At 38.6% G+C, this 27273-nt stretch overlaps 1 protein-coding gene across 2 annotated transcripts in view; it reads right to left on the reverse strand.

The window, feature by feature from the left end:
- Positions 1 to 524: 524 nt before the first annotated feature.
- LOC119261799 (prominin-2-like) overlaps positions 525 to 27273 on the reverse strand; it is a 29132-nt gene continuing 2383 nt past the window's right edge. For both annotated transcript variants that reach the window (XM_037531534.1, XM_037531535.1), the window contains exons 3-25: positions 25623 to 25666; positions 24582 to 24793; positions 23609 to 23729; positions 23243 to 23306; positions 23033 to 23122; positions 20821 to 20990; positions 19663 to 19731; positions 19296 to 19359; positions 19049 to 19199; positions 17808 to 17966; positions 16634 to 16757; positions 15817 to 15995; positions 14628 to 14712; positions 13310 to 13459; positions 12363 to 12431; positions 12179 to 12268; positions 11054 to 11107; positions 10738 to 10818; positions 9254 to 9322; positions 8120 to 8209; positions 6458 to 6564; positions 5231 to 5317; positions 525 to 1510 (exon numbers count right to left, since the gene is read on the reverse strand). In XM_037531534.1, coding sequence (XP_037387431.1) covers positions 1405 to 1510; positions 5231 to 5317; positions 6458 to 6564; positions 8120 to 8209; positions 9254 to 9322; positions 10738 to 10818; positions 11054 to 11107; positions 12179 to 12268; positions 12363 to 12431; positions 13310 to 13459; positions 14628 to 14712; positions 15817 to 15995; positions 16634 to 16757; positions 17808 to 17966; positions 19049 to 19199; positions 19296 to 19359; positions 19663 to 19731; positions 20821 to 20990; positions 23033 to 23122; positions 23243 to 23306; positions 23609 to 23729; positions 24582 to 24793; positions 25623 to 25666 — 2435 coding nt within the window. In that variant the 3' untranslated portion in view covers positions 525 to 1404. The remainder of the gene's footprint in view (positions 1511 to 5230; positions 5318 to 6457; positions 6565 to 8119; positions 8210 to 9253; positions 9323 to 10737; positions 10819 to 11053; positions 11108 to 12178; positions 12269 to 12362; positions 12432 to 13309; positions 13460 to 14627; positions 14713 to 15816; positions 15996 to 16633; positions 16758 to 17807; positions 17967 to 19048; positions 19200 to 19295; positions 19360 to 19662; positions 19732 to 20820; positions 20991 to 23032; positions 23123 to 23242; positions 23307 to 23608; positions 23730 to 24581; positions 24794 to 25622; positions 25667 to 27273) is intronic.

The following is a 27273-nucleotide window of genomic DNA, read 5'->3' on the forward strand; positions in this document are numbered from 1 at the left end:
TACAGCCATGTCAAATAATAGGTGTTTTAGTAAAAACCTTGGTTGAAACCTCTTCAGATAGCATCTAAACAACAGAATTGCTAATATCATTTGTTTTTTTCATGCAGAGGTTTATTACAGAATAACCGAAAGTGAAAGCTAACTGGCCAAGACTGGTGTGTAAGCACACAGCCAGGATCCTCCCAGACAGAAGACTATACAGTAGCCCATGCAGTGCTGTCTGTATAAACACTATAGCTGATTCAGCTTAACTGGTGATAAAAATTTGAGGTTTGAGAGCCAAGGTTCACAAAAGATTTGAGCCTTGACCAGGACTATTTTCAATTACTAAGGAAATATGTCTTTATTTTTAAATACCAAGACAATATTTTAAGGAAATATGCCTTCATTTTGAATTACTCAGTCAAGATTTTAAGGAAATATGTTTTTATTTTGAATCAAATCAAATCAAATCAAATTTATTTATATAGCGCTTTTTACAACTGATGTTGTCACAAAGCAGCTTTACAAAAATGGGAATCACAGCACAGAGAATCAGACAAAACACTGAACATAATATACAGAATATACAGAATATACATTTTTATTTTGAAGTACTTAGTCAATATTTTACAGAACTAAGTCTTTATTTTGAAATAGGGAAATTAGTTATATTAAAAATGCTTTGTCAATAAAGTAGGAAAATAAGTCATTATTTTGATATAATCAGTCTTTTTTACATACTACTTCCAGAAACCAAGAAAGAGAAAAAACAGGCGCTTTTTAAACCAGTCTTCTGTAAAGCTTGTCTAAGGTGTCAATAGTAGCTATGAAAAAGGTCTTGGTGTTTTAGATCAGTGACCTTTTTTGGTTATGCATTCATCAGGAAATACAGCTCTGTAGTCTCTCTCTCTCTCTCTCTCTCTCTCAAATAACTCACCAGGATATTTCTGCCCACAAACACAGCTACCAGGTGGAGTAGGGGTCAGAAAGTCCAGCCTGGAGACATTCAGCAGTGTCCAAACACCTGAGTCAGATCGCTGGCTGATTACACTGGATATATGACGGCCCAAGGGTGTGATATTTGACCAAATATGGATTAATGCTGCCCTCTGGAGTTACAAGAGTGGACTACAGGCTCTCTTGACTTTTTTAGGCACAATTTTTTATAGAGCACATACAAAGCCAATTCAGTGTGTTTTATATAAACAGAAGCCAAAACATCATCAGCTAATAATAGCTTTATGTAAAGAAGCAGCCAGAAGACGTACAAGGTTAAGACTGGACATCACAGGAGCTACAAAAGGCAGCCATTAAGAGAGAAGTGAGACATTATTTAAGGATAAAAAAAACCGTGTATTTGGAAGGAGTGACCCATTAGCCCCCGAAAGCCGTATGGTAGTTTCCTGACCATTTATTGTTGCTTTATGCGCTGCAGCTTCCTTTCTCCTTTTTGCCTTTATCAAAGCCGATCACGTCGTCCAGAGTCATGTAGACGTTGAAGTTAGGCTTCTTAGTGTCTCCGTCCTTCCTGCATTTAGACCAACAACAATCAACAACCAACAACAAAACTTAGTACCTCAATGAATTACAGGTACTGGTGGGCAATATGCCAATATTTTATCGTTACCATGGTAAATTCTGTCACGATACGCTTGAAAACACTGAAAAAAAATTGCTGTATTGTTAAGTTTGTTATTATTATTATTATTATTATTATAGTATTTTCATGGCACTACTTGTTGTATTTTGTTTGTTCCAGCTTGTTAAATCAAAATATCGTGATGCATATCATATCATCATGATAGTATTGTGATATATTGTTTGTTGCCATATCGCCCACCTCTGCTTACGGGCTGCATCCTAAACTGCATACTGCAATAAAACTGCAACAGTGCACCACTATTCATTAGTACACTGGGTCAATGACATCACACTCAAGTTCCTTATTAAATCATTTAAATTCATTTTTGTATTTTTATGTTTTTTTTTTAGTTTTGTTTGTTTGTTTGTCAAGTCGATAGCTTTAGATTAACATGAGTTAATTCCAAAATACAAAAGTGTTGTCCCACATTTTCACGTCGCTACCGAAACACAGTATTACTCCATGGGCGTAGCTTTATTTTAGCCACGCCCCTGCAATTTAGAGCAGAATTTAGAAGTGATACTGCATCCCTGTCCCTCATGGCCACATGGTGAGCCCTATTGTTTTGAAGTGAATGTGTCCCAGGGTCTGAAAATCAGTCAGTTTGTCACCGCCAAAACACACATTTTCTGCAAATGAGCAGCTTCTTTGTTTTTTAACAAAAAAATATGATGGTTTTATGTGTGAACAACTGTTCCTAGCTGTGTTTGCTAGTCATGTACTGGCTAGTGTTTTTGAATTCTGCTCCAAATTAGCCAAAATTGTCACCACCGAAACGTTCACTTCTGACACATCTGGCAGTTTCGGTAGTGTTATGATTGTTTCGGTGGAGATAAAATGGTAGGTTCAATCAATACATTTCTCAGAGCATCAAAATAAAATTCATTCGAATCCTTTACTCCTCACAAAATCTAAAAACGTCAGGCGGTGCGACCATCCAGCCAAGCATGTGGATTAAATGAATGATTTAAAAGACATCTTAACCTACAAATCAAATAGTTTGGCACAATTTTACATTTGAAACCGTTCAAATCTTTACAAATTTACAACTGTTTCAAATTCATTGAAAAACTACTGTCCATACATTTTGATTTCCTCATGTCATGCGGCACAACTGACAACAAAGGACTTTTATTCTGCCATGCTTTTACGTAAGAGTGGGCAGGATATTGGATCAAACTGACTAAAAGGTCAGTAGGACTTTCAGAAATACTGAAAAAAATATGCAATCTTTGAGTCATAGTTAGGCTGGTTTAGTTTAAGTTTACCAAGTCAGGTGGTGCGACCAGGAAAACCACAAATATTATTATTATTATTATTATGGCCATTTTTTATTTATTTGGAAAAATATATATGTATTTGAGATCAAGGACTAACGTTTATATGGGTGTCTGAGTATGAAGACTAGTTTATACACATTTTCAGCAATGGAAAATTACCTATATACAGTGGGTTGCAAAAGTATTCGGCCCCCTTGAACTTTTCAACCTTTTGCCACATTTCAGGCTTCAAACATAAAGATATGAAATTGTAATTTTTTGTGAAGAATCAACAACAAGTGGGACACAATTGTGAAGTGGAACGAAATTTATTGGATATTTTAAACTTTTTTTAGAAATAAAAAACTGAAAAGTGGGGCGTGCAATATTATTCGGCCCCTTTACTTTCAGTGCAGCAAACTCACTCCAGAAGTTCAGTGAGGATCTCTGAATGATCCAATGTTGACCTAAATGACTGATGATGATAAATAGAATCCACCTGTGTGTAATCAAGTCTCCGTATAAATGCACCTGCTCTGTGATAGTCTCAGAGTTCTGTTTAAAGCGCAGAGAGCATCATGAAGACCAAGGAACACACCAGGCAGGTCCGAGATACCGTTGTGGAGAAGTTTAAAGCCGGATTTGGAAAGAAAAAGATTTCCCAAGCTTTAAACATCTCAAGGAGCACTGTGCAAGCGATCATATTGAAATGGAAGGAGCATCAGACCACTGCAAATCTACCGAGACCCGGCCGTCCCTCTAAACTTTCAGCTCAAACAAGGAGAAGACTGATCATAGATGCAGCCAAGAGGCCCATGATCACTCTGGATGAACTGCAGAGATCTACAGCTGAGGTGGGAGACTTTGTCCATAGGACAACGATCAGTGGTACACTGCACAAATCTGGGCTTTATGGAAGAGTGGCAAGAAAAAGCCATTTCTCAAAGATATCCATAAAAAGTCTCATTTAATGTTTGCCACAAGCCACCTGGGAGACACACCAAACATGTGGAAGAAGGTGCTCTGGTCAGATGAAACCAAAATCGAACTTATGTTTGGCGTAAAAGCAATACAGCTCATCACCCTGAACACACCATCCCCACTGTCAAACATGGTGGTGGCAGCATCATGGTTTGGGCCTGCTTTTCTTCAGCAGGGACAGGGAAGATGGTTAATATTGATGGGAAGATGGATGGAGCCAAATACAGGACCATTCTGGAAGAAAACCTGTTGGAGTCTGCAAAAGACCTGAGACTGGGACGGAGATTTATCTTCCAACAAGACAATGATCCAAAACATAAAGCAACATCTACAATGGAATGGTTCACAAATAAACGTATCCAGGTGTTAGAATGGCCAAGTCAAAGTCCAGACCTGAATCCAATCGAGAATCTGTGGAAAGAGCTGAAAACTGCTGTTCACAAACGCTCTCCATCCAACTTCACTGAGCTCGAGCTGTTTTGCAAGGAAGAATGGGCAAAAATTTCAGTCTCTCGATGTGCAAGACTGACAGAGACGTACCCCAAGCCACTTGCAGCTGTAATCACAGCAAAAGGTGGCGCTACAAAGTATTAAAGCAAGGGGGCTGAATAATATTGCACGCCCCACTTTTCAGTTTTTTATTTCTAAAAAAAGTTTAAAATATCCAACAAATTTCGTTCCACTTCACGATTGTGTCCCACTTGTTGTTGACTCTTCACAAAAAATGTCAATTTCATATCTTTATGTTTGAAGCCTGAAATGTGGCAAAAGGTTGAAAAGTTCAAGGGGGCTGAATACTTTTGCAACCCACTGTAAATGTATAAACGGCATTTTTTGCCTGGTAAAACTGATGATACTATAATTTTATAAAGCTATGAAACAAATATGAATGTATTGATTCCCGCTGATATACATAAGAGTGATACATTTGGAAAAAACATTTCTGTGATGGAGCTTTTAGAGTTGGGCGTCTGGTTCCTATCATGACTGAGGTGTCCTTGAGCAAGACACCTAACCCCCAACTGCTCCCCGGGCGCTGCGGATTGGGCTGCCCACCGCTCCGGGCAAGTGTGCTCACTGCCCCCCTAGTGTGTGTGTGTGTTCACTAGTGTGTACTTCACGGATGGGTTAAATGCGGAGGTGAAGTTTCCCCATTGTGGGACTAATAAGGGAATCTTAATCTTAATCTATGACCACCACTGTGAACTATTTTTACTGTAAGTTGCTTTGTGTACATTGTGATGAGAGAATTATATGCAGAAATCTTGAAAAATTGGTCCAATTCCCTGCCACAGTTCCATTCCTCAGCATGATGTTATACCATCCTTCTGCTCTACTGTTTAAGTGTGATTGTAGATGATGGTACCTTTTGCCTTTCAGGGAGTCCAGGGTCATGCAGGTGGTGTTTGTGCCTTTTTCGAAGATGTCATACGGCATGTGGAACCGCTCCCTACTGCAGTTAGAGAAAACAAAATAATACACATATCAATCTGCACGTTCTCAACACAGCACGCTAAATACAGCGTGTAGTCTCATACGGAAATAACCTGGAACAGCTCTCCTGTCTATTTGCCTTGTTATCAGGAGTCAAACCGCACCCTCTTCAGAGTTTTCATTAGCATGGCTGAACTGCAGCTTTAACCAAATTCACTGTCATTCACATCACAGCAAAATGAAAGAACAGTCATAAGTCGTTTCATAAGCAAAATAAAGAAATTGTTTGGAGGAAAATTAAATTTACTGAATTGACCACTCACCCTAGATTAGCCAAGACAAGTTTGGTGAGTAAAACTTTGCTTCTTTTAGTTTTGTGCTGGACCTATATGGCTAACCTTGCTAACAAACACTAGAAGTCAATAGTCACCCAAATCGTTTCTGTAAGTACATCCCCAAAACTTTTCTCAACCCACTCAAACCACATCCAGGTCTTCATTAACACTGTGCAGACTTTTTTTTAATTTAGCTAAACAAGCAAAGAGCTTGTTTACCTTACACTGCTAACAAACACTGAAAGTCAATAGTCAACCAAATCATTTCAGTAAATACATCCCCACAACTTCTCTTAACCTGCTCGAACCACATCCAGGTTCTCATGAAAATGAACTATGCAACATTAAATTTGCTGACCACAGCATTCAGCTACATGGTGTAGCTCTGTTTATTCTCACAGTGAGTCATACTTACTTTACTACTTTACATCAACAAGTCTGTAGAGTCTTAATCTAAAGCTGGATATGGTTCCAGCTTGTTTAGAGATGTTTTGGGGATGTATTTACAGAAAAGATTTGGGTGACTATTGACTTCTATGGACACAAGGCATATCTCAGCTAATCATCTAAGTGAAGCCTTGTCTAATGTCATTTCTACCAAATCATTCCTTTGGGCCAGTCAGGTTTCAGCTTTGACAGGCATTTTATGTAGTCAATTTCTGTAGCTTAGCAAGCCACATTAGCTATGTAAGCTAACTGCAGTGAACTATCTACTGATTCTGGTTTAACCTCTGGTCTTTAGTATTATAGTGCTGTAATATTCTTCTTGTTGCACTGGATGACATGGATGGACGTTCATAGATACTGGAATAGTTTGGACTCACTTCACGGGTGAAGTTGGAGGCTTCCATAGTTGAGCTGCCAGGATACTGAAGATGACACCAGGAACAAGGAAAGCACAGCACCAACCCAGAGACAGCCAGAATGCATTCTACTCAAACACAGTGAGACTCTAGTAAGATTAATATAATTAGATCACAATTTACATGATAATATATTCCCTCATATGACCTATGCTGACATCCTCACAGACCTTGTTTCCTCAAGATATTGTAATGTGTGAACACTTAACTATACTTTTAACATTGACCTATGTATCAATGTGCAACTAATCTTAGAATTTAGAATTTTTAACTACAGATACAATATTTAATTGATATTCCAATATTTATCCAATGTTCTATTTGAAGATGCACCAGTATTACTATAACTACATAACTGAAATTACAACATTTAATTTACAAAATGTAACCAAACATTTGGTTTAATTTTTAGCTAGCCTAGTTTTAACTAAATCCATGATATTTTACCAAACATAAAAATATTTCTTAATGTTAAAATATTTAACTAACTTTACAATATTTTACCAAACGTTCAAAGTTTTATCTAACTTGAATTTTGAACTAGATTAACAATATTTTACCTAACATAACTATGTTTAAGTAATGAACAATATCTAACTAAAGTTACAAAATCTAAGCAAACAACATTTAATTAACTTTACAATATTTAACCAAACATTTTTAACCTTTATACTTTTTGACTGAATTTTACAATATTGAACTAATATTAAAGTATTAAAACCTTCTCTTGGGCAACACTATAATTTTTAATGCTTTTGATATAGTCCACCTAAATTACAATTAAATATTCTGAAAAGTTTGGGGACACCTACCTGGCTAAATGAGCTCTAATTAAGCTTTGTTTGTTCTGTTAGTTTGCAATAACTACATTAATCATTAGAAACCTTTAGAACATTTGTAACTAACTTTAGAATATTTCACTTTAACTCTTATTCAACTGTACAAGATCTAACCAAAACATTGTAGTATTTAACTGCTTTTACAATATTTAACCAAATGTTACCATTTTTAAATAATCTTACAATATTTCAACAAATGTTTTGGTATTTAACCAACTTTACAGTATTCAACCAAACATTACAAAGTTTAGCAATTTTAAATTATTTAACAAAAAAAGAGCTATCTAGCTAACTTTACCCTACCTAACCAAAACATTACAATATTTAAGTACAATTACAATATTTAATCAAATGTTACAGTATTTAACCAACTTTTCAATGTTTAACAAAATGTTTCCTTTTTTAAGTAATGGTATAAGATTTTACGCTGTTAAAACACCCAAGATTTTCTCATGCAAAACTATTACCGTCTTTAATACTTATGCTATTGTCTTTGGAAATTACAACTGAATGCTGTCAAAAGTTTGGGAACACTTACCTTTTCCAAATGTTTTTAATAACGGAGCTTTTGCTCTGTCACTTTGCAGCAACTTAGATTAAATAGAAACCTCTTTTTGTTGCCTGAAGGTGAGTATTGAAGCTAAATATGCCTAAAGGATTGGAAAATTTTATGTCAAAAGTAGCTGATGTGAATAAAACTACACTTTTTCTCACACTATTGAAATTTCAAAAGAAGGCAAACTTTCGGCAGGTGATGCTTTCGCCTTGTGTCCTGTTAACTCACCCACGGTCCAATCAGATTATCACACGTGGCAGTGTACATGTTGCTGAGGGAGACAGGGAGCCAGCTGCAATCCAGGGCCTCATCTATTATCTGAAAAACACATACCGCACCTTCAGAACAGCAAAACATTACACACCTGTGCCAGGAATGAGAACAATGCCAGGCCTGGTTTGGCTACATTGTTTATGTGGGAATGAAAAAAGCACAGCCTTTTCTTGAGGTTAGACAAGGTTCTCTCACAGCTACACAGCACACAGCACCAGCTCCCCCAAGAGCCTTTGCTCAATTTCCCAGCAAACTCCATGGGAATAAAAATCAGTTGCACCAAATGAAGTTAGTCACGTCAACACATCATTCTGTAGCTAACAAGTAACAGAAGCTTATATTCAATTAGCATCAGTAGCATCAAGCTGTGCACTGTTTGTGAAAATGGACAGTTAGCACTTCAGGGTGGCTGTTACTGCTGGTTTTAGCTATGCTAACATACACTTGTCCATTTTTATCGATAACAGCGTACAATACAGTGTCAGAAGCAACATAAGCAAGTGTATTTGAGTTTACTGAGCAGCTCCACACAGTTGGAGGTATATTTGCGATGATTTAGGTGTGCAGTTAGCACAATGCTAACCCATGTTTAAGCTTCCACAGCACGTTTTGTTTTTTGTTTTGGACGCTAGAATGCTGCAACCAGAAATGGAAGGTTTTAACCTGATCACTACCAAAACAAGCTCTCAGAACAAAACCTGGTATCTCAATTTTTGCCGCTTTTTGTTGTTTGACATAATTTTGATTTATTGTGTCAAAATTTCATGAAGACCAGAACAGAAAGGGCCCAAAATGACTTGAAAAAAAATAATTTCTTCATTAACCTTCATTATAAGTTAGGAAAGTCTTTTCCTTTCCCTGTAAAGTTATCATTTTGGAGATTTGGATCTGACAGTGAAGATATGTTGCGTTTTGGAAAATGGTAATCTGGTCAACTATCATGACCATACTGGGTGGCAGGCAAACCAGCACCTTTTTTTCTTTTCAGGAGAGTTTCAGGAGGGGTCAACCTTTTGACCAGGTCAAAGAAACCTTTCGAGACACTTTTGAAAGCATATTCTGGATACAAACATAAGACCAATCACTCACCGCGTATCTGACGAAGACAAAGTATTGCCTCAGCAATTCAGTCGCCCTCTCCATCACACAGTCAGACACCTACAACAGAAAACGTCCCGCAGTCCGGCACACTGTTAGTCATTTATCATAGACATTCAGGCCAAGCGTTCAAGGAAAACGAAAGCATTTTTCCAGCTAATCTCAAATTGCTACATGTAGTGGACATTTAGGCCCGATCTTATTTCACCTCTTACCCTCCCACTTAGCCCTTATTCTCTGTTTTGCATGTTCACGTCTAGCGGTAGGGTGTCCCGATTCTTGTTGAGATTTGAGGGGTCGGGCGAAATGTTGGGACTATGCAGCCCTCCAAACAGAGTATTAGAAGAAAGAAAGAAAAAACGCCAAGATGGCTACACAAGCGACCAAAGAAACCCATCGATGTGAGAATTTTCTCTGTTAAAAAATCTGAAAACCACTGTATTTTCTTAGTTCAGTGTTGATCAATATATTATGGTCATTTTCTTCATAACAAGCATAGAAAATCACTAGTAGTGGGCAGATGGCTCAGTAGCTAGCTAGCTACATTTCCTGTTCCACCTTAAATGGCGGAGCAGTTACCTTCTGGAACCTCAGGCGTCAGAACTGTGGCACTATTTAAGGTGGAACGGGAAAATTCGAACAAGAAGCTGGCGAATATCTGACTTCAGCTTCATATCACTGAAGAATTAATGGGGGGCGATAATAAATAACTGTCCCCCTCTTTGAAGGGGTATGATGCCCTAAATGTAACTGAAGCCCAGCAGTGAGGAGCTGAACTTTCCCCTCCTCTGCTCTCACTGCAGACGGGCAGGGTCGCCTACAGAGCAGCGCCAGTAGCTGTTAATGAAGTGATGCTCTTTTTATTTGAGGGTCCCATTTTGTAGGGAAGATTTCAACCACTACCCCTAGTAACTCAGTTCCAATGGGCAAGGAGACACTCGAAAACAAGAGGCAGGGCTGAAAATGAGGAATGGGACTGGGCCTTAGTTACCACAAACAGTCATTTCCCTGTGATCACAAAAGAACAGAAAGCCTGTTGATTCACAGAACTCTTATAGTAGGGGTCCATAAGAATGTGCTGCAGCATCTGCCCATTAACCTTTATCATACATGTGGTAAGACTTAGGCCTCTAAGGCCTCGTTAGTGTAGGACTAACTAGTGTAGGACCGTTCTAGGCAGCTTCAAATGACTTCTGGAGTTTACTGATTTAAAGCTAATGAGAGTTTAATACATCATTAACACTTAAAATGAATGGGTTTATTATTTTATAATTAATTATTGTCAGAGGTAATTGACTGTAGGCTGGAATGCGTCCAACAGAGATCAGGTAGAAAAGTGCAAAGTATTACTGTAATTATGCACTTCTTTATCTTATATCACAGAGATTGTACCACACTGATTAGCTACACCTTTGAAGAAATGTCAGAACAATTGTAGCCAATAACATTTTACAGGCACCAAAGAATCGACTCACGTTCTGCAAAGCATCAGGAACCTGAAGCTGCAGAGAGCTTTCAACTTCAGTGGCATTTAGAAGAGTGTTGTCTGCATTCGCCTAGAGGAAGACAAGAAAAATGACCTCATGTACTTTGTTTATTTTTTCTATTTTTCCACAGGTACAAAAATGAAATCCACCGCCCAATTTATAATATAGGTGTTTCAGTAAGTGAATATACCTTCTAATAAAGTGGCCAGTGAGTAGAAGCACAAGGCAAGTGTTTCTAATGAAGTGTCTAGAGAGTGTATATGTCTAAAGACCTTCTATGAAAGATGTAATGGAATCATCTTACCTGATAATTTCTTCTGATGGTTGCCAGAGCCTCTATACTGTAAGACATATTGCGCTGGACAGACAGAGAGAAGAATTAAAGGTCCATTTCCTACATTTTATTTAGTTTAATTGTTTGCTTGATGGTCCATGGCCATTTTCCAACCTCTCTTTATCCCTTAGGATTAAGCACACTGTTTTTTCTTATTGTTTTTCTAAAGACTGATATATATACAGTGCTGGAGGAAGTACATAAACCATGTACTGGAGTTAAAGTAGAGACACCCAAGGTAAAATATTCCTCCAGTAAAAGTAGAAGTTCCTCCCTTTAGACCTCCACTTGAGTAAAAGTACTAAAGTATTTCCCTTCAAATGTACTTAAGTATAAAGTAAAAGTACTAAAAGAGTAATTCTGGCTCTGATGTCCTGTTATCATTTTATAACCAGACTGGCTTCATGAACTCATTTCAGGTGAAAGTCCTCCAGCGTCTCTCTTGGTAAACCAGTCTTTTAATAGAACTCAAATGAGCTCCTTTACTATGTTGATCTGTAGGCGTCTGTTCATAAACATAAACCAGCCCAAACTCATTTACTATAAAATGAAATGGTGTTTGTAGAAATTCAGAAAAAAGCCGCGTCAGTCTCGACTGCATATGTGGACATATTTCTATATTGAGCTCTATTTACACAAAGTTAGGTTAGTTCATCATTTATGTTGAACAGACTCTCCCAAAGTTTTACGCTGCTGCGCTGACGTTGAACCGCGTGCTGCACTGGGTCGGTATGACCAACAGGTCAAAACCAGCTCTAAACAAAGTGACCGCTGGGCCCTGATTGGTGCTCTGGCTTTGCGCTTCTTTCGTTTGGCACGTTACATTTTTATACACACAGAAACCAAAAGGAACGACAGATTTCTCAAAATGTAGGAGGAAAAAGTCGGATATTAGACTCTGAAATGTAGTGGAGTGAAAGGAAAAAGTCGCCCAGAATGGAGAAACTTAAGTAAAGTACAGATACACGAAAAAACTAATTACATTTACTAAATTACTGTCCACCACTGTACACACACACGTATATATAAATATATATATACATACAGTCTATCTAGTTTAGGGAGAACTCCATAAGCTGTATGCAGTTAACTCACTCTGTATGAGTCTTGTAGACGAACTACATTGGCCAGCTGTCTGGCTTTAGCTGCCTCACTCATGAGATTCTCTCCAATGGTGCCATTTGCCTGTAAGTAAAACATAAACAAGAAAACAAGCAGATTGTTTACTACTGTCGAACACCAAACTTCCTTATATTAGATCTATCTATCGGATGCCTACCGTCAGGGCTGCTCTCTCCAGTTGTGTTGCAAAAGCGTCCAGGTCTGTTTTCATTATTGGACTAGCCAGCTGAGGGAAAAGGTAGATGCTTTAAAATGAGCAAAAATTAGTAGACGCTACACTGCATGTACACTACATGGGTTTTGAAGCAAAATAGATTATATGTCCAAAAGTTTGTAGATGTTTCTGAAATCAAGGATACTAATAAGGAGTATACACTACATGGAAAACCCTTCTGAATGTTGAGCTCATAAGATGCCACCCATGCCTCAAGTCAGTTCAAGACATTTCTGTCCTGCTAGGTCTGCCCTGGTCAACTGTAAGTGCTATGATTGTGAATTGGAAGCATGGAAGGGCAATGACAGCTCATCCACGAAGCGGTAGACCACGTAAACTCTGTACTTAGCGTAAACAGGAAGCATGGCGCCAAGAGTAAATTTTGGTGGGGGAGGGATAATCGTCTGGGGCTGTTTTTCAGGCCCCTTAGTTCTAGTGAAGGGTAATGCATACAAAGACATCTTAATTTTGGTCTTATTGTGTAGATGTTGGAAGGTTGCTTTTAAGATTTGATTGCATTCAGCCACAAGAGCATTAATGAGGTCAGGTACTAATGTTGGACGATCAGTTCTCAAACTCCAAATCATTTCAAAGGATTTGGATGGAGCTCCATCACTCCAGAAAACACAGTTCCACTGCTCTACAGCCCAAGGCTGATGGGCTTTAGACCCCCCTTGGCACTAGGCATAGTGTCTTTAGACTCATGTGTGGCTGCTCCAGAGTACCCCAACACCTCTGTAAGCAATATGTGCATCTGAATAGCTGAATTCACCCATTTGAAGGTGCCTGGATACTTTTGGACAGAAAAAAAAGGTCAACAAATCTTTGCAGCTAGATTTTTCTTACTTAAAACATTCAAAAATACGGAAGAAAACACAGAAAGACCGTACCAGCCTTAGAAAATTATTGTAATTGATTCGGTCAAGGTTGCTGAAGTCCCGAAATTGCTGCACCGCTGTTCTAGCGCTGTCTGGGAGCAGTTGTATAGAGCTCAGGTCAAAATTCAGAGCATGCATGCTGTAAACAAGTCCGCTCAGATACTGCAGAGGAAACCAGCACAAATACACATTACACTGTAAGAAGTGTTATGAAGTTGCCGTAAATGACACCCAAGCAAAAACCAACTAACAACACATGTATTACTAAAGTCTATGTAGGAGTTCTTTAACATAACATTGTTAAAATAAAGCAAACTCTTATTCTGACATTTTTCTATAGCACACAGTCCATTACCACAATGTTCTTAGAAATTCTAACATGTTATATTGCATTCATATGGCATTTTGCTAAATTTCCTTTGGGATCAATAAAGTATCTGTCTATCTATCTATCTATCTATCTATCTATCTATCTATCTATCTTATAAACATGGTTATAAATATTTATAAACATTGATTACACTGAATTACACTTTATAGCCAAGTTTATTATGAATTTTTAATGTAAGGCATTATAAGTAGTGTTAATAACATGCTATACTGTCAGTGCCAAAGAAGTCAGTCCCCGCTTGGAGAGCGTAAAATAAAGACAAATACAAAGTTTATTTACGCCCTGAGATTTCCAGCATTATATTTCTCACCATTGGTTCTGTTAGGGCTGAGTCTTCAGGGCTTGAGTCCTGAATATTCAGATGCTCCAAACAGGCTGTCCAGCCTAGAATTATGGCTACAATGTAATGAGCTTTATTGGGTGTGTTTTAGTGTTTCAGTAAATTCTTCAGTAATTACTTCAACTTGAAGCCTCACTCTTAACTCTGGAGGAGGCTTTAGTACAGTACGCCTCACTATACTAAGAGTGGAAAAAATACAGCTTACAGGTCTTATAAGGTGTTATGAACAGTACTTATAACATATTATAATATTATATATTACTATTAATAGTTCATAATGCATAATAAGCATGGCTACAATGTGCATTTTTAGAAATATTTATAGCCAAGTTTGTGATGCCTTATGAATGCATTATAACATGTTATGAATGTGTTTATAGATGCGTACAAAGGTGGCATTCATAGAAAGTGTTACCAATATTGTCCTACAATCATTTAGTCCATAAAAACAAGAAACCTGTTTACAGTGATTGTCTGCTTTAGAAATGATGTTGGAATGACATGACTTATCTGGATAAAATCCTTTCAAATCTACAAACCACCATTCTTTAGGCTGGTCTGCTGTAATAAGCTCAAACAGAGTGAAATGGGTGCGTTACCATGCTTTCATTGAGGAACTTGTTCATACTGAAGAGCTCGTTCATGTGCATGCTGTAGAACATCGATCTTCCCATTTGACACCCCCTGAGTCACAATCAGACACCAGTTAACGTCTTATTTAAAGGAAGAGTTTGGACAACATAATACATTTACAGAGTTTCCCCCTAAACCAAATGTAGTTGATCAGTCCGGTTGTTTGGTTCTTTGGTTTTACACTGGAACTAAGAGGCTAATGTAACTCACAAGCAATGGAATCTTATAGCCACCATCTAAATGACCTCCATCCATGTTGGGATTGCTCCAATAATAATGAATATTGACATTAAGTCCCAAATTTCAACAGCATTCAAGTAGTCAGTCTTTGAGCCAATACGGAGGCCTGTACCAAAATCTTGACCACTGATTGGCTGTCTAAAGTACATGAGGTTAGCTTGTTTTTTATGTATATGTGTCTTGGTTAGTCTGAAATCCATTACAGTCCATGAATATATCAACAATTTCCAACACCTTCCATTCATTTCTGGGCCACTCCCATTTTTTGGATTGTAATTTATTGGAAAAGATTAACGTTCAGGAAGTCAAGATATCAAATTTTTTACTGTTTTTATTGCTATTTAGAAAAACAGACCTCATCATGTCGTACAGACCTTGCTTGGATTTTATCCATACTTTTATTGTTTTAGTAGGTAGCATTACATGCTAACTACATTACATTCATAACTGGGGTGCAAACCGATCCAGCACTAAAGGGGGGCATGTGGGGGCACTGCACCCCCAACTTTGCACTCTGGAAGTATGTGGACATCCAAGCTGAGCAAACAGTCATATTGGTCAGTCAGTCCTGTCCGATATGAACCTGTTCAATGTTGCAACAGGAATACAGCCGTGTGCAAATTCTTCACATTTTAATGCACAATCTACACTTATTTGCTCATTTTAACATATTGGAATAAAATAAAACATGAACTAGAATATGTGCCACAAGTTTTGCGTAGGCTTTATTTTAAGCACTTACGACTTTGAACCAATTTGAACCATAAATGCATATTCAATGATGTAAAAGCACAACATAGCAGCGTCTTACTATGGATGCTAATGTGCTGTTGCACTAATATAGCACCAGATTAGTGTTTTGTGATGACGCAAAGCATCACTAGATCTGTCCTTATGTCTTACAAAGTCACTTACTGGTATATCTCAAAGGTATTGATGGCCTGTTTCCTCTGATGGTCTGTGGGGTTCATAAACAGATCAGTAGTGCTATTGTCTGTGGTCATGATTGGACTTTGGGCAGTGGCGGCAACAATGTCCATGTCTTCAGGCTCTTCAGCATGCAGACTGCTGAACAGAGTTTGCTTGTCCAAGAACTGTAAAAGGAACACAACAGCGTGGCAGACCAACAGTTATCAGCAGCCGTCATATTTAGTGCTAAGTGAATTGACTAAGAAATAGACTGGGCTGGATATAAACCTGATCTGAGTGGTTATGAGTCATTGTTGTAGTGGTTACATATTAGTTTTATTCCCATCTTTGTCAGTGATAATTTGGCCCATGGCCCACCTCCCTTGTAGCGTCATCTTGCTGGACGACGCACATCCTTTCATCTTTATTACAGCCTCCATTCTTTGCTTTCAGGTTTTGCAACAAAAGTTCAGTCTTCGAATTAGGTTGCGTCCAAGTAATCCTAACACACTCGGTTGTTACTGATGTCTGGACCCTGGGACGAATGCCTTGATGAAAGCGTTAAGTGTTGCTTATCTAATGAGGACAACTGTGGTGTCTACCAGGAATTCCAGGTGGTTGCTAGGAGTCCCATTTTCTCTGTAGCTTTTAATCGTTTTTAAAACTCTTTTCACTTAGTTTACTTTGACTTTCTCCTTCCTCCATCTTTCATTCCAGTCATTTTATGTATGAAGCGACTTAGAAAATGTGTGTGTGTGTGTGTGTGTGTGTGTGTGTGTGTGTGTGTGTGTGTGTGTGTGTGTATATATCAACTTTTATTGACCTCAAAAATATCACCATTAGTGCAGCTTCTGCAGGCCAGAGCATGAGCATTCCCACCAAAAAACAGGTTGATGAAGACCATGATGATGAAGAGCCAGGAAAAGATGAATATCATTCCTGAAGCACTGAAGAGAGAAAAACACTCAACATGTATCTTGTATCTAACAATTAATATATAATAACCTTCATGCAAGATTTATAAGTTTTATGTCTAAATTTAATTGAATGATCTTTCTAAAATAAACAATACACATTTTTAAGGAACACATATTGTGGGTTATTTAAGGTCTGTTCTTTGATCATTATAGTCCAGATTATTATATCTAAATTCACTGTGCATTAAGCTTGATTCATTATGATCTGTATTAGAACACAGTTAGAGGTTACTTATAATTACAGTCATAGTTAAGGTTGTCATAATAATACAAAATATACACTTTATTAAGACATTGTTAAGCACATTATTGAGCATGAATTAACTGATAACATTTTATTCCCAATAAGTCAGCTTGCATTTCAAATTCAACGCCTATTCATGATGATTTGATTGCAAAAAAAGACAAAAAACAAAAACATTGGAAATTACCATATAAATAGCATATAAACGCACAATTTATCCACATTTTGTTGGGATGAAACTAATTTAAATTATTTTGGGATACAAAAAAGCCATGAAATGATCTTTACTTTAGAGTTTATAGAATCCTATAGAATAGGATTTTAAACTCATTTAGCATTTTTCCTTTTTTTTGCATCTTGCATCTTTGAATATCAAGGTCTTAGCAAAGTGTACATTGTGCATTGATAATCTAATTATTAGTGGTTTTCACATAACAGAACTCCAGTTGCACACTAATACAGGTCATAATTAACAAATCTGAAAACAGTAAGGAAACAATTTAGAAGTTTCTAGTTTGGGTTTTACTAAAGACCTTAAAATAAAGCACTAATATGTGTTCCTTAAAATAAATTGTTACCATAAATGTTCATGAAGCATTAGATTACAGTCATAAGCCATTTAAAATGAGGTACCATAACCAAACAGAAAGACAGTGAAGGCTTGGCAGCAAATTACTTTTAAATATAAGAGAAACTTGAGCTAACAATGGCAATATTAGGGGTCCAAGCACTTTATTGCAAACTTTCAGCTGTGCCACACAGCTTGCTTTACTCACACATAGAGGAGGTAAACAGTGGTCAGTCTCAGCTGGTCTTGCAGGTAGAAGGGGTAAAGTGTGGGAGAGATGACCATAGATGCTCCAATGACCAGTCCAGCCAACATCAGCAACGATATAATCAGGATCAATGCACAGAATGCAACTGAAACTGACCACCTACGGGGGAAACAGGGAGAACTTTCTATTTACTTTACTACTTTACTGCTTTCAATTGTATTGATTTATGACACTTTCATCATTTACAACATATGATTTGTACGTGGTTATCAGTGACTACTGGAGCAAGGGTAAGTCCTGGCCATTAATGCCAAAACCTGGTCCAAAATGGAAAAAAACATGTCTATGATAACACTGCTAGCACTCCTATGGGATTCTAGTAGTATATCAGAGCTATGCTAATGAAGATTCACTTTTTTTGGCCACTTCATGTTTTATTTGTGTCACGATTAGCCCCTCCCGGTCCATGTGTTCATGTTTTGGTTTTGCCCATGTGCTTTTGTTTTGGTTTTTCTAGTCCTGCCCCCTTGTTTCGTGACTCTGATTGTTTTCACCTGTCCCTCATTTTATCTGTGTATTTAAGCCCTGTGTTTGCCCTTTGTTTTCGCTGGTCTTTGTCCTTGCCCTGTTTGATTCTTTGTTGGATGTATCGGTCTTTGTTTGAATCTGTTTGCGGCGTTAGTGTTATTCTGTCCTATTCTGGTATATATCATGTCTCCCCCACGTTCTCTACGCATTGGCTCTTTGACCCTGGACCGTTATGACCCTGATTCTGGATTTGCCCTCAATAAAAATCGCTTACCTCCGCACATGCATCCGCTACCTCGCTCCGCGTTACAATTTGAAGCTTATAATATATACACAAATACATAAGATGCATATATAGTCCTTTTCTGAAGGCCTAGAAGGGCCTAGAAGGTTGCCCACATGCTAACATACTTTTATCCATATTTATAGATAACAGTGTGTCACACAGAGTCAGAAACCACATAAACAAGTTTATTAGAGATTACCCAAGTAGACTGAAATGGTTTGAGGCAACTGTGTCAGGCATGAAGTTTGCTTGATGCTAACCGGTGTGGCATTAGCTTCTTTTGCTTGTTAGCTATATTAGATTTGTGGCTCCAGAGCAAAATTACAGGAGCACACTACAGACACCAAGATGTCCCAGCAGATCAAGGACCTTTTCTGGTGATGGGGGGGTAAACCGAAAATGTGCTGAAATATTTCAGGGTGTTCACCTGACATAGTCGTAGTATTCAATGTCTGCTTTGGTGTTGTCAAGCACTGCACGGACATTGGAAACAGCACTTGAGAGGGACCTCAGAGAGGGCAGCCGCTTGCTGGAGTTCCTGAACACGTTGTGTACAATGTTCAAGTACACTCGCAGCCCTACGAAGGGAAGGAAATACACATTTGAAAAACATTTTAAAAATATACAGTCAAAGGAGGACGCTATTACAGTCAACTATGAGTTAATACTAATACCTTCAATCTGTGGAGTGCTCTGATTTGCACAGATACTAGGAATGGAGGAGATCAACATCTCAACCTAAAGACACGAATGAAACCAATTTATGCCCATTAAGTAGCTACATTATAATGACCACTAACCTTATTTTGTACTATAAAATGGATATTTATGGCTCTAAAAGCTTATTGGTGGAGCCAATGCAATAACAACAACAGTATCAACAAACAATGTCAACAACAGCCTAACATTAAGAAACTACACTGAAAAATGGTTTACTACTTAACAAAAGATTTTTGATTGAACATTATTGTACTTTCACAGATTGTTTACTGTAATAGTTTCGAATAAGTAATAATAAAGCTTCTCGCTTTATTGGTCCACCTGCTCTTCCATGCCATTAAATACGGATACAAAGCTTAGCTGTTGCACCTCAGGATCCACACTGGGTATCTACAAAAAAATAAAAACCATCATGAGAAACAAGTACAGCTTTAAAACAAAGTATCAGTGGTTTTGTTGTGTCATGAAGGGACTGAGTTGTGCATTGTGTTTTTTAATTGAGTTACTGTGTTCACATATTGGAACTTGAAAAGATACTGGACAAGAATGTTCCCACAACGAAGCGTATCATGTTATCTGTCCACTCCATAGGGAATAACATCAAAGTTTGTTAGCTAGCTAGCTAGATTTCAAAGAAGTGAGTCTATCGCAATCAACTGAGAATTGCTTGAGTGAGGCCTAATCTTCTAATAGTGTGTTTTTATTGACATCTCTCTGTCCAGCACTTCCAGTCTCCAGAATGCTGCCATGGACGAACAAATTGACAAACATACAAATAAGCTATCTTGATAGCTCAGTTTTACATGATAAGTTAGCTTTCGCTTGGTGGTTAGCTGGTTCATTGTCATGAAACAAGAGAGAAGGCAGTTTTTTTAAAGCTGAAAAGGCAGGATAAAGCACAACAGCCTTGTGATAGGTGAGGGTAAAGCTTACATACGTCATGTCATAGGGAGTCTGAATAACATCAGTTTGTTTGCTAGCTAGCTTGATTTCGAAGAAGTGAGTCTATCGCAATCAACTCATCGACTTATCAGAGAATTGCCTGAGTGTGGCCTAATCTTCTAAACTTGCTTTTTGACCTACACTGAATGTTGGCATGGCCACGAACGGACAGATGGATGACAGAAAGACATACAGTTAAGCTCAGTTGTGCAATGCTAGGTTAGCTGACGCTTGGTGGTTAGCTCCCTCACTTTCTTAAGGTGACCAGGAGGGACAGCCTTACCCAATTTTTACCCAAAATATGGAGCACCCAATTTACATTGAAGGGAGAGAATTTTGGCATAATATGTCATTCATTTAGTGTTCACTGGACGTTGGTGGGATGCTAGGTAAACGTATATTTTTTACCCACAAGATAAATCTTATCGGATTCAGATTCCCTGGGGTTTTAAAGAATAGTGTCAGTTATGTAATATAAAGAGAATGAACACAATAAAAAAGGCTTTTCAATCTTTATGGCTTTTTCCAGTTTTATACCAAGTCATAATTGGCATCAGTCATCAGGGTGGAGGTATTCAGGCTGCTGTTGAGTTTGCCCAGTTGCGTCTGCATCTCAGTCAGCTCCATATTTAAGAGTGTGTAGATGGCCTGCATGTTCCCTCTCAATTCCTTCACCTCCAGAAGGTGGCGCTGTGCACCAGTAGCATCTGTTGGTACACCAAACAAATTCTATCTTATAGTGCCCATTAGGGGTGGGAATCTTTAGGCACCTCACGATTCGATTCGATTACGATTCAGAGGCTGTAATGTGATTATAAAACGTTCAATGCATCTTTTTTTCTATACAGGATTTCTATTTTCTCACTGAGGACTTGCTACTTTTAAACCAAAGTATCTGTAATGATCCGTGTATCCAATATCTTCCAATATCTTGGAGCACATTAAATGCTGCTGCCACTCATCTGTGATAAAATGCGCAGTTATGGTGAAATAAGATCCAGAGGCGGTGGATGTCCACGCAGCACATATTACAGCCGTCCTGCCCGTTTTCTTTCGTGATTTTATAACTTCAGATGTGGTCCCGGTGTAGAGGGTCAGGTGTCACTGTGTCAGTAAAATATCTCTGAGACGGGAGGCAAAAGCCTTTTTTCTCAACGAACGTCTGTGCAGACTGCAGGTCACGTAGCAACGAAGTCTCGCCTCACTAGTAGCTACAAAAAGACAGAGATTTATGATGAACATTTGGAGACGAATGGACTTATTTGCAGTTATAAGCAGCGCATTTGGTTTCTTGGAACGTTAAATCTGCAAGGAGAGGCTGTCAAACCCTAAAAAGTTGTGAAGTAGAAGTCGCTTCTCTTTCGAATTTTCCCGTTCCACCTTCAATGGCGTCGCATTTAAATTTGCCACCTCAGTCAGAATTTAAGGTAGAACGGGAAAATTCAAACAAGAAGCTGGAGGATAAGATGCGACTTCAGCCTCATAAATAATAAGCTGCTCTACTTCAGAGGAAAAGTTTTCTGGCGGAGACGAGAGGAAGGCGGCTATAGTTGAGCTAAAGCTTAAGGCAGAGTGAAGTAAGTCTGCATTTTCATTCATATTTCTTAGTCTATACTAGGACATTAGTGCACACTGAGACATACTGGGAATTAACTGTTGTGGCTCCCAAGGTGGTGTGATTTTTGTTGAAAGGACAAAATGTCTCTTCTAAACATTTGGGTTGTGACTCCTGATCTAACCTGGCTTTAATGCGGAGGGAGGCGGTCGGATTTCTCGCTCATCCAAGTTGTGTTTTGTTAAGTCTCAAGTTGTGAGACTATCCGGGCGGTGCACTTACCCACTTCCAAGTTCCACCCTTTGCATTCCGTCAACATTCCTTTATAAATTCAAATTTAGAAAATCATTTATGACTCGATTCAGAATCGTTCACGTCCACATCGCGATGCATCTAAGAATCGATTTTTTCCAACACCCCTAGTGCCCATTACAGTGGGTTGCATATTTTACAAAGCATTAATTTAAGCTTCATCATGAGTGATAATGTTGTTAATAGTCTGTAGCTTATTAGCCTTATTTAACATCACAATATGAATGTTTGCAGCAGCGGGGAACCCTCAGGGCCTTCTAGGTCTAATGATCTAGGCCTAATGTCAATATATAATTGACAGTGGAAATCAACCCATCTTATTTCCAAAGTGTGGGAAGAAAAAATGTGTTCTAGAAGGTCTAGATACATGACAGACAGTGAGTAAAAGTGGTAGACTGAGCAGTTTTCGGCCAATGGTTATAAATGGAAAACAGTGTCAGCAGCTCTATGCCTGGGTTCTTTACTGAAAGCAGCTAGGTAAAAAATATATGCTAATATGTCTGTTACAAGATTCAAATACAATATGAAACGTCTTGTACAAGCTTCAAATATCTGTGTTTAATTTAGAACAGACCAAAAATATTAATGTGAACTTCTTGGCATAGCTTAGTACTAGAATTCAACGGAGGTGCTAGCAGAAATGACCATGTTTTGCCATTTAGGGCCTGAGCTGAAGGCCTAGCTCTAATAGCCATGGTTTGTAGGGTCCTGCCAGTTTCAGACATTTTTTCGCTTTTTTCAGCAACTTTTTTTGCTAATGTAAAGATTCAGACTCAAGGCTGTTGGAAAGTAGGTAGGTGGACGGTGAGTGTTAAAATACATAATAAAAATTATTGGAATAATGGAATGAAATAATGTATTTTTAAGTAAGGATAATCGTACCTTGAACAGTGGTCCTCAAGCTGTCCACGGCAACGTTGATTGTAGAATTGAGAGACGAGAGGATTGTTTGACCAATTAAATCACCAGTTTCTAGTAGAAAAAGACAAAAGCTTAGCCAGTGTTCAGGCAGAGTGCTACACATAAAAAAAATATTTTATGCCATTAATAAAGAATGGTCCAGCGTGGAGATCGCTAAACGTCCTTACTTACCCTGCAGTTCCTCCATCAGCTCCTCTTGGAAGAGCGAGAATTTGTCAACAATGGAGTCCACTTTCTGCAAAGGTAAATTTCAACTGGTCAGATGGTGACCCAATGCTGGAGCCATGCTCAATGTGACTGTGTTTAAGCTGTGTTAGCTCGGTAATCCTGTTAGCCATATTAGCATCATAGTTCCATAGTGAAACTAAAGAAGCTAACTTGAGACACCAAACACCTCAGAAGGTCAACTACATTTGTTTAAGGTGGATAATTTGTATATGACTACACAAATAATGTGTGTGATAAGATTCTTGAGTATTTTAAATTGTGGGTTTAAATGAAGAATTTAAAATGTGTCTCCATGAACTGAGTTTGTACCTGTGGAACAGAGTTCAGCGCTTTCTCAATGTTCCCAATGTCCGTCCTGAGCCTAGAAAGATTTGGTTGCATGTTCTGACGCATCTTGTTGTTGGTGTTGAACGTCAGAATCACACCACAGCTACAGACAAAAACACATATGTTTACATGCACATTCATACACAGCAATGCATTGAAATGAGAATGGACAACCCTGAAAAAGACGTTGCCTAGAAAGCAGCACATGTTGCTCCAAAATATGTTTATATCTTTCAGCATTCATGGTGCTGATAAATCAGTGTGATCCGTTATTCTTCTTCTTCTTCTTTCGGCTGCTCCTTTTAGGGGTCGCCACAGCGGATCATCTGCCTCCATCTTGCCCTATCCATTGCCGCCTCTACTTTCACACCAACCATCTCCATGTCCACCTTCACTACATCCATAAACCTTCTCTGAGGTCTACCTCTTCTCCTTCTGTTACTGAGCTCTGCTAAAGCCTGAGTAGACTGATAAATCAATGTGATCGGTTATTAATCTCAGTGTTACTGAGTTCTGCTAAAGCCTGAGTAGACTGATAAATCAATGTGATCGGTTATTAATCTCAGTGTTACTGAGCTCTGCTAAAGCCTGAGTAGACTGATAAATCAGTGTGATCGGTTATTAATATCAGTGTTACTGAGCTCTGCTAAAGCCTGAGTAGACTGATAAATCAATGTGATCAGTTATTAATCTCAGTGTTACTGAGCTCTGCTAAAGCCTGAGTAGACTGATAAATCAATGTGATCAGTTATTAATCTCAGCGTTACTGAGCTCTGCTAAAGCCTGAGTAGACTGATAAATCAATGTGATGATCAGTTATTAATCTCAGTGTTACTAAGCTTTGCTAAAGCCTCAATGTATTCTGCCCAACTCTGTATACGATATACATATATATATATATATATATATATATATATATATATATATATATATTTCTCACAATAATGATACTTACAGCAGTAAGATGACCACAACAGAGAGGCATGTGATCACAGTGACGTTCCTTTGGTACCATGGTAATGATGACGGTGACGGTTGACTCTCTACTGCCATCTTTTTATAGTGAAAGTGTCGCCACACGAGCACTACACCCACTACAGGGATTGCCACAATGTAAAGAACAGCGAGAATGAGGCACACCATGTAACCAGCTTCATAGCGGATCACCTGTAGATAGAACACACGCGGGTTTGTTTTCAATACAGTGTGAGCAAATAGAGAAATGCATACAGATTTCTGAAAAAGTTTGGGCACCATTTTAAAAAAAAAACTACAAAGGTCAATGCACATACAAAACGCATATAATTGTCTAAAATGTCCTTGTATGCAGTATCATTAACATTAACCTTAACTGGAACTAAGTGGCCCAAACCTGTATCTTTTGAGAACAGGAGCAGAACATATTTTTGATACTGATAGCAAATTTTTGTTTCTAATGTTTTCATTTCTGGCAAAAAAAATGATCCTAATTCAATGGGCCAGCCTCTCTCCACCATCTGTTGAGCAGTGACTTTCCCAAGCTACAACTCTGAATAAGACATGGGGGTACAGCCTACTTCGTGGCTTAGGTGTTAGTGCTCCCACATGCTTCAGTTTTACAATAATAGTACTTACAGTTGTCTGGGGCAGATCTAGCAGGGCATAAATTTCACAAACTTGTGTCAAAGGTGACGTCCTATCACAGTACCATGTTTAAGTTCACTGAGCCCATCAGTATCACCCATTATATTGCCACTGTGTGTCTATAGAGACTGCAAGGTGTTTGATTTTATCCACCTGTTAGAAATGGCTGCGGCTGAAACAATTTAATGTAATAACTGTAATGTAAAAATAATGTAATAGCTCCTGTTCATCAGAGGCTCATAGACGCTATCAGGAACTACATGAAATTAGAAGCATGCCTTTACTAGAACAAGGTTCATATGAAACCTCCTACCACTGTGACTTCAAACCAGTCCAGCAGAAAAAAGCCTTTTTAAAAAGTCCTATAATTTACCTCTGAGCTTGTGGCTTCGTTGTGTAATACTCGGGATGCAGTGTCTGAAAATTATTAGAGAACTTAGTCATTTACAGTAGGAATTACATCACTTATAGGAACACTAGTATATAACACAGCACTATACATTTATATATATATAATGGAATTGGGGAGGTGTATATATATATATATACATATATACATCCTCCGGGCCAAAGAGGAAAAGGACTGTCCGGATTGTTATCAGAGCAAAGTTCAAAAGCCAGCATCTCTGATAGTGTGGGGGGGTGTTAGTCCCCATGGCTTGGGTAACTTACACATCTGTGAAGGCACCATTAATGCTGAAAGGTACATACAGGTTTTGGAGCAACATAAGCTACCACCCAAACAACGTCTTTTTCAGGGACGTCCTGCTTATTTCAGCAAGACAATGCCAAGCCACATTCTGCACGTGTTACAACAGCGTGGCTTCTTAGTAAAAGAGTGCGGGTACTAGACTGGCCTGCCTGCAGTCCAGACCGTCTCCCATTGAAAATGTGTGGAAAATAAAACAATAATCATCATATTCTGTTTTTATTAATGTCTTACACAATGTCCCAACTTCATTGGAATTGGGGTTGTAAGTACAGTATTTCACAAAAGTGAGTACACCCCTCACATTTCTGCAAATATTTTATTATATCTTTTCATGGGACGACAGTATAGAAATGAAACTTAGATATAACTTAAAGTAGTCAGTGTGCAGCTTGTATAGCAGTATAGATTTACTGTTCTCTGAAAATAACTCAACACACAGCCATTAATGTCTAAATAGCTGGCAACACAAGTGAGTACACCTCACAGTGAACACGTCGAAATTGTGCTCAGTGTAAATATTTTGTGCGACCACCATTATTATCTAGCATTGCCTTAACCTTCTTGGGCATGGAATTCACCAGAGCTGCACAGGATGCTACTGTAATCCTCTTCCATGATAGCATCACAGAGCTGTTGGATCTTAGAAACCTTGCACTCCTTCACCTTCTGCTTGAGGATGCCCCATAGGTGCTCAATTGGGTTTAGGTCTGGAGACATACTTGGCCAGTCCCTCACCTTTACCTTCAGCTTCGTCAGCAAGGCAGTTGTCTTCTTGGAGGTGTGTTTGGGGTCATTATCATGCTGGAAAAACTGCCATGTGCCGCAGTTTCCAAAGGGAAAGGATCATGCTCTGCTTCAGAATGTCACAGTACGTTTGAATTCATGTTTCCCTCAAGGAACCGCAGCTTCTCAGTGCCGACAGCACTCATGCAGCTGCAGACCATGATGCTACCACCTCTACGCTTGTAGGCAAGAGATAGTTGTCTTGGTACTCCTCACCAGGGCGCCGCCACACATGCTGGACACCATCTGAGACCATTTGGTCTTGTCAGATCACCGGACATGGTTCCACTAATCCATGTTCTTAGACTGCCTATTTTCAGCAAACTGTTCATTGGCTTTCTTGTGCATCAGCTTCAGAAGAGGCTTTCTTCTGGGATGATGGCCATGCAGACCGAGACCATTGTGCAGCATATGGTCCGAGCACTGACAGGCTGACCTCCCACTTCCTCAACCTCTGCAGCAATGGCGGCAGAACTAATGAGTCTATTTTTTAAAGCCAACACTTAACTTGGCTACTGTGCTATAGCTC

The sequence above is a fragment of the Pygocentrus nattereri genome, chromosome 20, assembly GCF_015220715.1.
Source record: "Pygocentrus nattereri isolate fPygNat1 chromosome 20, fPygNat1.pri, whole genome shotgun sequence".
In the NCBI taxonomy this organism is placed as follows: Eukaryota; Metazoa; Chordata; class Actinopteri; order Characiformes; family Serrasalmidae; genus Pygocentrus; species Pygocentrus nattereri.